We start from the raw sequence: 15,267 nt of genomic DNA, 5'->3' as shown, positions 1-15,267 counted from the left end.
TTGGCCATCAACATCACCCAGGTCTTACCTAGCTAGAACCCTACTCAGTGTGTGGAGAAACTGACTCTTCATTTTAATAGACACTATAAATGGGGAAGCTGTAGGAACAGCTCACAGACTGTGTTAAGAAGACAGATTTGTCTTCAGGCTGAGAACTAAACCAGCTTGCAAAGCATTCGAGCTATTTACAACTGACATTTAAGCTACTGTACTGAGAAAGAAAAAAATAATGGAAATAATAACCCTTTAAAATTCCATTTGGGCATACTCCTACAGAAGGCACTCCATGCCAATGGTTCAAATGCTGACCAGCAGAGCCAGTGCCAGTATGAGGGCTCCTACTTAGAAAAGTCTACTTGGTTCCAAGACGCAGGGCCACTTTCATCTACAGCTTCTGCTGTCAGCTCTCAGGCCACAGTGAGAAGCACTCTGAACACCCTGGGTGCTCTCTCCTCCTCTCGTGCCCCTCACAGTACTTCACCTGGTCTGCAGCAAGCTGCCAACAGCATTTATCACTGTGAGCCACATTCTCAGCATTGTATCCTCATTTCCAGGGGGTGGGGTAAGGAAAGAGGGAGAGGGTCTGCTGCTCATGTCGGCAAAGGTTCAAGTAAGGAGATGGGAGTAGGCAGAGTGTGTTGCTGAAATGGAGCATAAGGAAAAGGGAAAAAGCAGAGTGAGAAGAAAGGCATGTGTAAAATTCTCTTGGTTAAAAGATGTAATTGATTTTCATTTAAATATCCCCAACCCACTGAAAACCCTAATGCGTGGTGGCCTATGGCTTCCAAATTCTCAAAATGATAAGCTGCCAAAGTAAACTAATTGCAATGTGTCTCAGTAATTGCCATGTGTGGGTATATACAGTTATAGTAAAATGGTTCAGTGAATCCTGACAGTGATAATGCACATTTGGAAATTACATAAAATACAGTCTCTCAAAACCAGAAGCCCTGAGGAGCCTGAGATGGATTTGAAAGCCAGCTTTGCCCCTTCCTGGCTGTGTGGCCCTGGGGAGACCATAGCCTCTCTGAGTTTATGAATCCCTATTTGTAAGAGGGAGATAATAACATAATCCTCGCAGCAGGAAGAAGCAGCAGCAGCATAGGAAATGGATGGAAGGGGATTTAGTGCCCAGTGGCTCATGAGTTGTCACCCACACACCGTCACCTGCCCACTGCTCCCTATGACTCACAAATCCTAGATACATGTAATGTCTGGGATGGAAGGGGGAGGATCTGGACATTCTGTGTCTGATGGCTGTGTGAACACTTCGCTCACTAGTCAAGGTTGATAAGAATTAGTTGGGAGTTTCTCTGTGAGCAGGAGCCACTCTGTTGTTGCAGATATCAAATAAGACAATAAGTGTGAAAATATTTTAAAAACTTACTGAAAATTATAGTTCCTACTGTCTCATTATAAGCCTGGTGTTACTTACCACCCGACCTTCCCTGAGTACAAAGGTAAAACTGCCCATGCTTGTGTTGAGCTCTGCTCTATAAAGCTCAAGAGAAAAAAGAGAAAAAAAAATAAAAGGCTCACAAGCAATCCTTTGACTCAAGGCTACTTGGGTCTAAAGCAGAACAAGGGAAGCATGGCAAAGAACAAAGATTTAATTCTATCTGCCCCTGTCCTTCCAAGCAAACTTTGCTGTAAGAAAGGTTTGGTAGTGAAGAGGATTCCAGACAGAGATTTAAGGGGATGTTAAAAAAAAAAAGTGCTGCAGCTGCCCCTGAGGTTTGTGAGAGCCATCTGGTTCTCTATAGCTTTTAGGTTGTTCTGCGTTTATAGGACTTCCCCAGGACCTATAAGGAGAAAGAAGCTGAAAGAAGCTGAAAAGTGCTAACTTCTTCAGTCATGGGCCAGTAGCTTGCTTTGGGCCATCCCTGATTGGGAAACCATGGTGAGGGAGCCTTGAGTCCTACACATAGGTTCTAGGTTAGTGATTCTCACAGTGGATGCCACAGCATCAGCTCCACCTTGGCTCTGCGGCAGACTCCACGAGTCAGAATCTCTGGGTAAAGGGTCTGGAAATGTTCATGTTCAACAGGTATTTCTTATATGAAAGATTGAAGGGCTCTAAGAACATCTTTAGTTGATTTCAATCATCTGCAAGTTTTCTAAATAAAATCCTGATAGTAAAAAACAACAGCTTTGATGTCATTAGACATGGGGGAGGAGAACTCTTCTGATGGGCATCTCCTCCCCCTCGGCTGGTCCGTAGCCCTTTCTGCTGACCATGGGGCTCTTAGGCAAAAAGCTTTGGTGACTGTAATAGAGTGACCTTGGATTACACTTTCAGCAGATATGGATCAAGATGACTTCCCTCCCCACCAGGGTCCTTCTCTCACAAGTAAATTCTTGGTCAAGGTGAAATCATGGGGCCTCATTTGAGTGACTCAGAAGTAATGGTCTTATTTTGACAGTGTATTGATCCTGTACCCTAGACTTCTGCTGTCTAGCTGTTACCAAACTACCATGTTATATTCACTCCACTAGCTAGGTGACTTCTCGCTCCTCCGAATCTAAGTCCATGATTATATAACTTTCCAGCACTCTAATATCTCAAACAGCAGGCCCCCAACAGCTTGATTACTTCCCCCACTGAACCTCTGCCTCACAGCTGAGTCCCTGTTACATAATTGCTACGCCTCTGTAAATCCACTATCCAGAATGTCACATTGAGATGAAACTGGGCTTGAAGTAAAAAAGTACAGAAATCCATATAAGTGGGTTTGATATACCAGTCTGGACATTGCACTAGAGAAACCTGAAGAATGTCACTGGATCCCAGGGCCCCTGGCACCTCCTTCCATTTGACTTCTAGGAAACTTCACTTTTATCTTGTTAGGCCTTGTGGACACTGACTACTAATCTAGACAACCCAGTTTATGACCTCTGTCTCTGCTCCACATCTCCAGCTAGACAGACTTCCTCCCATTGCCACCTGGAGGCCATGCTCTGGTAGGTGTGTCTAGACTACAGGGTCCTTCCTTTCTCGCTTTATTTCATTCCACACCAAACTCTTGATTTTTAAATTTGCGGTATGCATCTCAAAATGTGCTATGGTGCTCCAGGAAATAACTAGATCAAACAATTACCTGCTTACATGTAGACCAAGAGGAATATTCTCTCACTGTTGAGTTTAAACACTTTGCTTGCCAAGAATCATCCCTTAGATATAAGCTCAGATTTTTGTCTGTTTTCTCTACTTGCATAAAATTAGCATCCAAAACAGGACCTGGCACACAATAGGAGCTGAATATTTGAGAATGAAAAAATGAATGAGTGAATGACACCCGTAGTGAGAGACTTTGGTGAAAATACTGACGGTGAGAGGGCCACGACTGAGCTCAAAAATTCTGACTTATGGCCCTTACACACAACAGTCCATCAGAGTTTCAGAAAGAATAAAGTGACTTCCCTTTCTATCACTTATTCTTTTTAATCCTCACCAGAGGATATGCTTATTGATTTTAGTGAGAGAGGAAGGGGGAGAGATTCAGAGATAAAGGGAGAGAAAAAGAGAGGAGAGATAGAAAGAGACAGAGAGAGAGAGAGAGACAGAGAGACAGAGAAAGAGAAACATCGATGTGAAAAAGAAACATCAGTTGCATCCTGTCGGCGCCCTCACTGGGCATCAAACCCACAACCTAGGTATGTGCCCTGACCAGGGGTCAAACCCACAACCTTTTTGTGCACAGGACAACACTCCAACTGTGAGCCACTTGGCCAGACCTCACTGACTTTTTTTTGTTTGCTTATTTAATAGAGGAAGAAACAAAGATAGTGAAAACGTGACCAGGCCTGTCCAGTTGACCTGGAGGGTTTTGTTGTTCCAAGCCACCCTTTTCTGCAGGACACCAGAGAAGGCACTGAACCTGAAGAGGAAAAAGAGTGGGTGGGAGTATTAAGCAACTCATCTCATCCACTGGACACCTTGTGCTCTTTTAGGAAACCATCCCAAGGTCGGAGAACTTAATCAACTACCTGAGTTTCATCTCTAAATACGGGCAGAAATATATTTCCTACTTTCTTCATAAAGTTGTAATGAAGATTCAGGTATTTATCGAACAAATATTGTACCATAAAGTTTTTTATAGTTATAGTTACCAAGAACTGATAAAAACTTTTTATCTAAGAGCAATTTATAAAACATATATTGTAACATAAATGTAGGTACTGATCTCAAAGGGATTGATACCAACACTGCATTAGCCTAGGCCCACGATGTAAAGACCTTGGGTAAATACCTGGCTAATTCAGATCCCCTAAATCATTCTGCCATAATGATAAGGAAATTGAAGAACTTAAAGTAAAGGTTTTACTTTGGGATGTGATCTGAGATTGAGTTTGGTGGAAAAATGAGGGAGTGGAGAGGCTGGTTGTTACACTTAAATGATCTAGAAAAATGCCTGAATGTTTTTACTTCAACAGATTCACATCTTATAAGGTCTAGTTCTCAAAGACCTTGCAAAAGAATGAAATGTAAAGTTTAGTCAGGACAATGTGGTTAGAGAGGGAGAAATTCCTGAAATCAGAAAGAGCCCTCACAATTGTAAGTAAACGAACTAGAAATTCTAAGAGAACTAGGATTGTTTAGCAAAATCGTCTGAGCCCAGGTGATTTGCATGGGCACAGATCAAGGCAGGTCTAGTGTTTTATTGCTTTGTTTTGTTAACACAAGTGGCCTTGTTACCTGTGACTCAGATTTTCCTGATGTGTGGGGGTTTTCCCCTTTATTTTAAGGAAACTCCACCCACAGCTATTCACATTTTTTCTTCTAAACCATCAATTGCTTATCATATTAATGAGGAAAATTCCAACTAAAAATACCAGAATTATAAGACACAGATTGCCATTAATGTGCTCATGCTTGAAGATTGCAATTGGGCAGTCCCTAAAATAAAGTTATAAATAGAAAATATTTAACTTGAATATTTGATTTTAAGAGCTACATTCATCAAAGGATAAACTTCATGACTTTCGGATCTAAGACAGAACATTTGCTTCTAGAAGAAATGCCATTACTTCCCAAGAGAATGAAAAATGCACTAAATCTGTAATAATATTCATAAATACTTTTCTATAGGTGTTTTTAAGTTAACTGACAGAGAAATCCCAATAGTCAATGAAGTAGAAATTTTCTGGATATTTTTCTTCTCTTCAATAAATATTTTTGACTGCCAGTTAAAAAAACAGACTGTCATGTTGCACTTGCCACAACTTGATTGGCAGAGTGAAAGAACAGGCAAACTATGTGACAAATAATATAAATGCCCAAGTAGTAGTTGTTGTTACTTAATCTCTGTTATAACTGAATTACCTTTAGTGCACAATAAAAATATGAGAAGATGCTGAGTCACATTATTAACCAAAGGAAAAATCAAAACGACTTAGCTCTACAAATTGTCAGGAATTAAAAGGATCGGTGATATCTAGTATAGGGAAATGGAACTTTAACACACTGTTGGTGAGACTCTGAACTGGAATTGCCTTTGGGAAGGAATATATCACAGTAGCTACCCAACTTAAAAATGTGCATACCTATTAACTACGTGGTGTCTCTTTCAGAAATATTCCCTAGAGAAAGTATGCAAAGATATATGTATGTGTGTGTGACAGTGCTCGTGTAAAAACATAGATACACACACACACATGAAGACATTTAACATAGCATCCTTAGTAAGAGCAAAAATAAATAAATAAATGTCTATCACTATCACTATGGAAATGATTAAAAAGATGATGGTATATTCCTGAAAGTATTATACAGCTTTTTTTCAAAAGGAGTTGATCGGTATACATTCGCCTATAAAGCAAAAACAAGTACTGTAAGTTAAAAAAAATGTACGTCATAAACTACAGAATGTGAGGCTGTTTTTATAACAGGGCATGTAGGTATGTGCATGTACACATGCAAGTGTATGTAAGTACATGTATATACAGAGATGTCATTTCTGTAAGCATCTAAAGAGGTCTAAAGATACTTACCATCTTAACAGCCATTGCCTTTGGGCAGTGAAATTGAGGTGAGCATAGGGCTGGGAGGTGACTTAAATCCTTTATATTTAAGTACCCTAAGTACTTAAGAAAATGAACAGGTAAAGGTTTTCTTTTCCATTTCAAAAGTCTAAAAAATTTTAAACTGTACTTATGGATGGTGCTAAGAGCCTGGTGACCCTGGTGTGTCAATTTAGTAGTCAGACTTTCAGTGTGCCCCGAGTGCACAAGTAAACATGGCACACGAGGAGACGAGCATGCACTCACACACTCTGCGGGTAAACCCGCTGAGAGTGATCAGGGTGAGCACTCCCTTCCCTAAAGCGACAGTAGCAGCAGAGCCACTGGTTGAGAGCACAGACTGTTGTCCGGTGGTCCTGGGCATAGATTCTAGCTCCACCATTTCACAATGAAGAAATTGTGGGCAAGTTACTCAATGTTTCGGTGATTCAGATTCCTCTGTAAAATGGGAGTAAATAATGCCTTCTTTACAGTGGTGTTATGAGGATTAGTGAGAAATTCCATGGTAAGCATTCATTACACTGGCTGACAGAAAAGACAAAAATTTTCAGCAATCTGGGTGCCAAGACACAAGATCAAGTGATTGGTGGGAAATCACACGTCACAGTATTTTTATTGCTGGCAAATTAATGGTTTCACACTAAACCTCAAAAGTAATTCCCAAGTAACTAAAAACTTCCACAGTATTGTATCTACAGGCAAAATCATAAAGGGGAACGAGTGTGGGCTCCGGGGTCAGCTGGTGCTTATAAACCCAGCTCTGATACTCACTAAGTCTGTGACTTCAGGCGGGGTGTATAATCTCTCAGTTTTACCTGGGAGGCCACGGTTTATACATATTTTTACAAGTAATAAACAATGTAAGTGGATGTATGCAGAGCATACAGCATCTGGTACACAGTAGAAAAATAACAACAGTGATAATAGCTCTAGTGAACTGAGTGCCTGCTGTGGGCGAGGCATTTCTTCTCATTCTTATACCGGCTCTGAAAGGGAAGCAGCACTGGGCTGCTGTCAGTCAGAAAACGCAGAGCCGGGACACTGCACCACTTGCTCCCAGGATTCCAGGCATATCTGCCTGGCTCTGCAGACTTTTCTTCACTCTTTTCTACAGCTCACGTTACTCTTCCTGTACCGGCTTGGGCAAGTCATGGTTCCCTTCTGAGATAATATGTCCAATTTGAGGGTATGTCAGCTAGTGGCTGTGAAAGCTTTGAAAACTTAAAAGTGCTTTTGGAAACAAGAAAATGCCACAAAAATATCTCTTCCACAGAGCTGCCACTCTTCAGACTTTGACTACCAGGCATTCAGTACCAGGTGTGTTTCAGGTATCCCCCTTTAAAATGCAAATGCCCTTGAGAAAGGGTACATGGAATCATGAGGTCATCCTGTTTCCTGCAGAGAGAGTCTCAGGGAGTTTGTAAGAACTGGGTATCTAACAAGAAGGGCACGTCAATAGGAGGAAATGCCCAGAAAAGGGGTCCCTGACAATATGACTCTAAGTCCCAACTTTGCCAAGGGCTGGACCCACCAGTCAGCCTAGGAAGCCATAAACAAAAATCGTTCTCTTTCTCAGCTCCTTCTTTCCATTCATTCCTATTTATTAAGCACTTACTATGTGCAAAAGCATTACGGGATGAGCCAGTCTCTGTCCTAAGGAAACTTATCATTTAGTTAGGGTTAGTTATGGTTATTATTTATTTAGTTAGTTCAGTCAGTCACCTTAAATATTGTCACTGGTTTGAGGGTTTAGTCTCTGTATGTGTGTGCTTGTGTGCATGCAAACACTGAACTACATATGTGATTACTTGCAGTTCAGTCATTTCCATAATTGGTCACTGAAACAGCTTTTCTAATTATGATGACCATCGTACACTCCTCCCACAAAACCCAACTTGTTGGAATACTGACTGCAACCCACACACACACCTAAACTTAGCTTTTGTTAAATCCATCAAGTACTAGTTATGTAAAACTGTTCTCAGGGTAATTTTGTAGTAATTAAGTGTATAAGAGTAATTAAGAATTTCTTTGGGTATAATCATCGATCCTTAATACTATATAAGCATTAATAACATCATGGCTGATACTCAAAATTATTCCTGATTATGGTTGCTGCCGATGACATCAGCCCATAACGTCGGAATAACATGAGGCACACTCATTGGCTCATTCCTCTTACGCATGTCACAGCTTTCTCAGCGAAGACTGTTACACTGCTGACTTACAATCAGTCCCATTTGTCTTCCTGAGTTGCAAGGGGAAGTTATGACACATGCCTCAGTGTAAGCAATACAATTTATAGACTTACTACTTTATTATTTCCCAACCTCGCATATGCAGATGTGACTAAATTTCCTGTGAGGGGAGAGTATGTTTATTGTTTCTACAATTTGCCTTTAAAAAATAACCTTTTCAACATTTAACTCTATAAACTCCCAGAAATGAGATCAGTGGTGGCTATGACCCATAGAACTCTTTCTGGAAAGTACCATTGCACAATCACTGTAAGTAAACAGCCAACGACACAGGAAGAAGTTATTAAACTTGTACCTACCACCTCCTCCCATTTAAGTATCAAAGTTCTGAGATTTCTTCAGCTTGAAGATGGTTTGGCTGTTTAGTAGGACAAACCACTTACAACATGTTTTGTTCTTAGAGGTCTGTTGGTGCCTAGAAACCTTTTGTTTCCAGATGTAGTCAATTTGAACTTGGCTGACAAGCTTACTGCTCCGTACCGAGGTGGGAAAATGCCACCATTGTGCTGGCCTGCTTCTTGGGGGCCTGCAGGCAGGACATGCTTTAAATCATGGGAGAGACAGCTTATGAACCACAGGAGCCAGGAACAACAGAGAAATCCCCCACTTCCCACCGCTGCTGCCTTGATATCAAATGGCCCAGGCTGGGTAGGCAGCTTCACGGTGTTTTTCCTAATGAAATCTAGTAACTGGACCATGGATGATGGAAAGCTTGGTGTTGGCAGCTGGCAAGTCCAAAGGGGTGAGAATAAGAGCAAGCAGTGGAAAGTATAAAAATCTAAAAGAATGAGGTTGAGGGACATAAAATGCAGTAGAACCCTCAGAAAGAAGCCTCTGGGCCCCACCACTGACTTCCAAGAGGCAATCAGTGTGAATGAAAGTGTGAGATAGTTCCATTTTACAGATTGAAAAACCATCCCAGAGAACATTTGGCAGACCCTGCAGTGTGCCTATCTGATAAATGTATTGACAGAACCTTAATTTTATTAAGCATGGCAATGCACTGAAGTATCTGTCTTCCCAGAACCCCTCACAGATGAGAGCAGCCCTGAGACTGAGCTCAGAGTACACCTGTCCTTCACTCTTGCCCTTCCCCCTGCCTGAAATGGGACAGGATGTGAAGACTATCAGCATCCCTACTGGCAACAGGAAGATGGAAGCCACTGTTACAGACGGCAAAGCAGAAAGCTGGGAGGAGGCCGGCACACTGCTGGCTCTGTGGGCTGCTCTTCCTCCCTGCACTGTTTATTGTTCGATGTCTTGTTATGTGAGAAGAGAAAAGCCATTCGCTGGGCATGCTGCTATAACACGATAAACAAATCCTGAAAAGTCTCGTGCTCTGTACAAATGTGTGTTACAAATAACAGGCTCTTTCCAAAACTGGGATTGGGTCAGATCACTCAAAATCTATGAAATCTTCTAACTACAACAGTGACAAATAATCAAGAGGGAACTTAGGCAGCCCGTTCCATGTGGCTAGAAGCTCCTCGGTGATTATTAGACATGCTCATAAACGTCGATTGGAAGTTTTGGCTTGCAGTAACTGAGACCACAGGTGAGAGACCAGCACATAGGAAGGACTTTGATCTGCCATTGGCTGAGGGCCCTACAAGGCCAGGTGTGCAGCCGCCTGGGGAGGGAGTCCCTGGGGTCACGCTCTTCAAATTTTATTAAAAGACAGCTGAAAGGGCTCCTGCCCATGCAGTGGCTAGGCTGAGGGCTTTTACTTTTCTTCTTCTCTAGCTATTGCAGTTTGTCTTGCTAGGAAAGACTGTGTGTGAACAAATACAACTCTACTTACTATGACATCATATACCTATTTACTAGTTGCATCTGTGTGAGCTGAACTGTTGTATGGGTACTCTATACATGCAGTCCAATAAAACCCAAAAGTTAGGGTGTAATGTTCCTACCTCTCCCATTCTGTTCCCTACACACTGCCCTCGCTGACTGATCTAAAACACCAGGCTGGCTTCTTCACTCAGCAGCATGACACTTAGCATGGCCCCAGATCGCTCCATGAGCTGGCCTGGCTGGTTCCCTAGCCTCCTTTCCCTTTGCTCCACAGGTTAACCTGTGCATTCCAGCCACACTGCCCCTGGCTCTTCTCTCAAGGCAAGCACAATGCTGTCATTTGTGTTCTTGCTTGCACACTTTGCTTACCCTGCCTGGAATCCCTCTCCCCACCTGGCCTACACAATTGACTATATCTTCAGAACCCTATTCAAGAGTCACCTCTGGGAGTCCTTCTCTAATATCTTCCTCAAATAAATCAGTGCCTTTTATACCTTCTGTCATTGCATGTATCACAGAGCACTGATTAAATGACATTTGTGTTTGCCTGACACATGGTGGGTGACCAATACACACTTGCTGAACTGAACTTGGCCTCTCCTTGAGGAGTCCAGAAAAGGAAGATTGTGAAAGTGCTGTTCTAGGAATTCCCATGGCATTCTCACAGCCTGGAGTGAATAGGCCATTTAAAAAGAAATTATCCATTAGCACCATAACAATATGCACAAATATCAACTCTCAGGCAACTAATCCAGGCAAAATTCTGAAGCTTGCCTGGGCAAGAGAACAGTCCCGAAGAGAAAGAAAAGGCCGAAGAACAAGCTTACATGATTGGAAAGAGTTGTCCTAGTGTTTACATCTAAAATAAAAGACTAAAATGCACCGAGAAGTTGCCTTGGAGATACCACCCAAACAGAGACCCATAGATGCTATCAACATTCAAACACTGAAAGAAATGATACCTTATCCACCTTACTAAAGAAAGCAATGTGAATGGATAATGTGGATGCAGAACCAACAAAAACGTGCTCTGGTCCTGGGTCATTCACTAGGTGAGGGAACTTGAAAAAGCTGTGCTACTAATCTTTTCAAAGTATGCCTTTTATAAAACACCTCTGACTAAAAATATACATCGAACACATGACATCTAAGCTCTCTGTCAATTAGTCTAATGTGAAGAAAACTCAGTGGATCTCATTTTCTTCTTTATCTGCAGGAACAAAGCCCTTCTGAGTTCTAACCTTTCCAGGCTCTATGTAATACAAAAACATCTACATACAGACATATGCCACCATGAAGAGATATAATAAGTCTGTATGGATTTTGTTTCTTTGACCTACTTAGAAACACGTAGATCAAGAATGTGACTTGGTAACGTGGACTTCTTATTAAAGATGCCAGGGCATCTTTGCCAGTTCATATTTGGCCAGGGCAGCAATGCCTAGACATTTTATATTTTTCCATGTATCAGTTCCCATCTCTAAAAATACAGTGATGACATTTTTCTCTGACCTGTACCTACTGCAGGGAGTACACAGAGGATGGAGGTGATGATGCCCATTAAAGCCATGAACTTCTTGAAAGAGAACAGACATTCACTGTAGCTGTCCTGTTAGCAACTCTGACACTGCTTGGAGCATTAAAAATCTACTTTTATTAGGGGATGAAGTTCCTAACTACTAAGAGGCTGTATAATGCTACCCAGCACACTAATCCAACCAAAGCTGAAAGGCATGGCCAATATATGCAACTCATTTAGAGGTCTCTCTGTTCCTCTCATTCCTAGTACTGATTCACCCACTTGAGAAATACTCTATCAATTTGGTCTTTATCCTAAAGAGTAGTAGATGAGAAGTGCTTATTCCTAGAAACTTCCAGAAAAAATTTTTTCAGAAAAATACTTGAAGGAGGAAGTAAGGCTGCATCTGAATCCTCCCCTTAATTCCCAGCAATGGCCCAGCAGCTAATGCACAGGCACTCCCTGTGCAAACTCAGCCATTCGCCCATCTTCTGGGAGGACATCATGATCTCCAGGTACACATAACTGCAGTCCAATCTCTTCTAGAAAGGCTTCTTGTATGTATTTATTTTTAAGGTTTCTGTGAATAGTTTCTCATTGGCCACAGAAATTTTCAACAATGAAAAAGTTAAAAATAATTCAGGTTGACAACTAAAAAAGAGAAATGTGGGAGGAGAGTCTGTTGCCAAGCTGTATGACAAGAAAATGAGAGTCTGCAAGGTGCATCCCATTTTGTGTCCCCTTGTTTTATTATTCATTTGAACCAATCATTTATTCAGTAAATATTTACCACAGGCCTACTTTGCACCAAGTACTATGCTTGCCCCAGGGCTACAAACATTATACCTATCCTCAAGGAGTCCTCCAAAGAAGAGATTAGAAGGGAGAACATTAAATTAATTAAGCTCTTACTCTGTACCAGGTGCCTGTCTTGTAGGTAAGACTCTCCTCATCTAATGAATGTAGACTGAGGCTCCACAGTTTGTCTAGAGCCACACAGTTGAGTACACAGGTATTTGCATTCAAACTGGTGTAATTCCGAAATCCCTTTTAAAGTTTCTTTAGAAAGCAAAAAATAAATTAAAAATAAAAAGAAAGAGAAAAGAAGAAAGAAAAATCACCTATTATACTACCTCTATAATGAAAAGAACTGTTTAATGCTTTGAAGAATTTCCTTCCAATTTTTTTCTACACAAAGGTTAAATTCTGAATTTTTAAAATGTTTCATGGTTGCAAGCCAAGCGCAATATATTGCGTGTCAGTGGAACCACCACACCACTGATTATGAAAGGCTCCATTATTCCAGAAGGCACGAGAAAGAAAAATCATTGCCTATTAGATGATGCCACTGACTGAGATATGTTCCTATTTCAGTGATGTTACAGTCAGTTACAGCGAGGGTAAAAATCGCATGCCTTAGGATACATGACCTGTTCTGTAGTCCACAAAGCCCACACTCATACAGTCCACCTCCAGCCTGCAGGTGAGGGTGGCTTCCAGCACAGGGTACCTGGATCTTCCCCCGATGTGAGACAGGCTCCTCATCTGGGTTGGGAGGGCCCCCTCGAAAGGGAGAGTGCTCTGTTTGTCTTTCTCACACACATATTGCTTTGCATATAGTAGGCACCCCAAAAATATTTCTTGGTTGAATAAATACATAACTAAAGAAGAAGTTTACCAAGAGAAGAAGGTAAAAATTACCACCAACCCAAAGAATGGTGGAAGCCCAAGTTTTGTTGGTGAATAGTGGATTTGTGTGACTATACTTGGGTAGAGAAGGGGAGAGATGGATGGAATGTTGAACCAGAGACACAGACCCTGGGCTTTTCAAGGCCATTCCCTTCCTGCAGCCTGCCCCTGTCTCCACATTGCCTCATCTTCAGCTGTCCAGGCCCGCACATTGGTGTTCTTGCCCGAGCCTAGCTCCTTGGTGCTGCTGGATTCTGCTATCTTGGGAGATCATTTATATTTAATCACACTCAACTTGAACATAGACTTAGGTTTGTTTAGGGACAACCACCCATTAATTTCAAATAATGACTCATGTGAAGCAAATTCAGGAATCAGCAAGACACAGGTAGAGAAGAATCATATTTTTCAGAAGAAGCTGAAACAGTCTAAATGGGCAGTATCTCTTCTGCTTATGTAAGAAGATCTGAATGCTTCCAGAAATTAAAAAGCTGTGTATAGTTTGAGTCTATATGATTTGGCAATTCTATTTTCTATGATGTTCACTAAGATATCTGTCTGAATCAGCAAAATGGGTTTAAATAACGAGAAGAAATCAGGCCAGACTCAGTTTTCCATGTATGTTCTGAGTTAAACATAAGGCTGCACGTTCTGAAAGCCATCATGATTTCTCTTGCCTTCCTTCCCTCCTCTTCTTCCTTCATTGCACCGATCACATATGATATGTAATCAGGGTTCAGGACCAGGAGAGATTGAGTTGTCTACGAGATCAGGAAAGGATTCAGAGAGCAGGTGTCATTCCATCTGTAGGATGGAGAGGGCCTAGGCATATGGGGATAGGGACCAAGACCTGTGCATGGGCAAAAGGACTGCTCTCAGTCCTTTTACGTGACTGTTTATTGTTTAGAAAACAAGATGTTGTTGTTAAGGCCTGTCCATGAGGTGTTAAAGCTCTGAGGTGTTCAATAAATGGACCTTCACCTTGGGCTGACCACTTTGGAGTGTTATAAGACATAACATCTTAGGGCCAAAGCCACGGAAATATTATAAGACTTAATGCTGATTAAGTGTGAAATTTTAGGGGGAAGTCATAAAAGCCAAAACTTGGTGTATAAGAGAACATTTGGAATCCACAACTGGTAACTAAGACAATTGCTTAAAAAGCAACAGTGCAATATCACTTTTCAAAACTCAAGGGACTGACAGCTCCTCACTTACCATGGACGTGGATTCCATTTGGCTGAAAAGAAGAGCTTGTTTCCGGCTGATAGGACTTCAGGTGTGATCCTGAGGGCTGCTGGGCATGGGGAGGCTGTGTTCTCTGCATTATTGAAGAAGGAGCTGAAACTCTCCGAGGACTGATGTGGTGAGGAGATGGAGCAGAAGGTACAAACCTGAGAAAACGATTTGAAAAGAAAAGGATTGGTATAAAAATTTTAACTTTCACATGTATAGAGAAAAGATAAAAAGAGATAAGATGTGATCTTGATTATCCAGATAATTTCTAGAAACAAGGAAATAAATGAGAATTCAGCACTAAAAAGTCCAGCATAAGAAATGAGTGTATAAATGTGATTTGATTTTCAAGTACAGCACTTAGAATCAATTTTGTTACTGCCTAAAAAGTATTTTACCAAAAACTCTTTAACAATCCCTCTATTAATTAATTTATTTTTTATAAACTTGGTTACTTGCTAATCAGCTCATAGTGAAGTAGAAATAACCCATTAGAATTAGGGATGCCGGGGCAGCAGAGGGGCAAAGGGGGTGGAAGAGACTCTGCCGCTAGAGTGAAGGCCCTGGGAGCATCCAAAACAATCGCTGACAACTCCTAGCAAGAGAGATGCCAGAAACGTTATTTCAAAAGCCAAAAGGACTCTAGAAACTTGAGTAGTTTGAGGCCATTGACTCCAGAAGCAAGCAAACAAAAAACATGCACACTTAAACAGAAGCTTACTGAGAAAAACATAAAATGTTCTCATTGTT

General features: G+C 41.4%; 1 protein-coding gene across 5 annotated transcripts in view; it reads right to left on the bottom strand.

The window, feature by feature from the left end:
• Positions 1 to 15,267, bottom strand: part of GLIS3 (GLIS family zinc finger 3) — a 453,286-nt gene that overhangs the window by 14,086 nt on the left and 423,933 nt on the right. For all 5 annotated transcript variants that reach the window (XM_028528961.2, XM_036021684.1, XM_036021687.1 and 2 more), the window contains one exon: positions 14,500 to 14,675. In XM_028528961.2, the coding sequence (XP_028384762.1) occupies positions 14,500 to 14,675 (176 nt within the window). The remainder of the gene's footprint in view (positions 1 to 14,499; positions 14,676 to 15,267) is intronic.

The sequence above is a fragment of the Phyllostomus discolor genome, chromosome 3 (assembly GCF_004126475.2).
Source record: "Phyllostomus discolor isolate MPI-MPIP mPhyDis1 chromosome 3, mPhyDis1.pri.v3, whole genome shotgun sequence".
Lineage (NCBI taxonomy): Eukaryota > Metazoa > Chordata > Mammalia > Chiroptera > Phyllostomidae > Phyllostomus > Phyllostomus discolor.
This window is presented reverse-complemented; position numbering and strand designations above follow the sequence as displayed.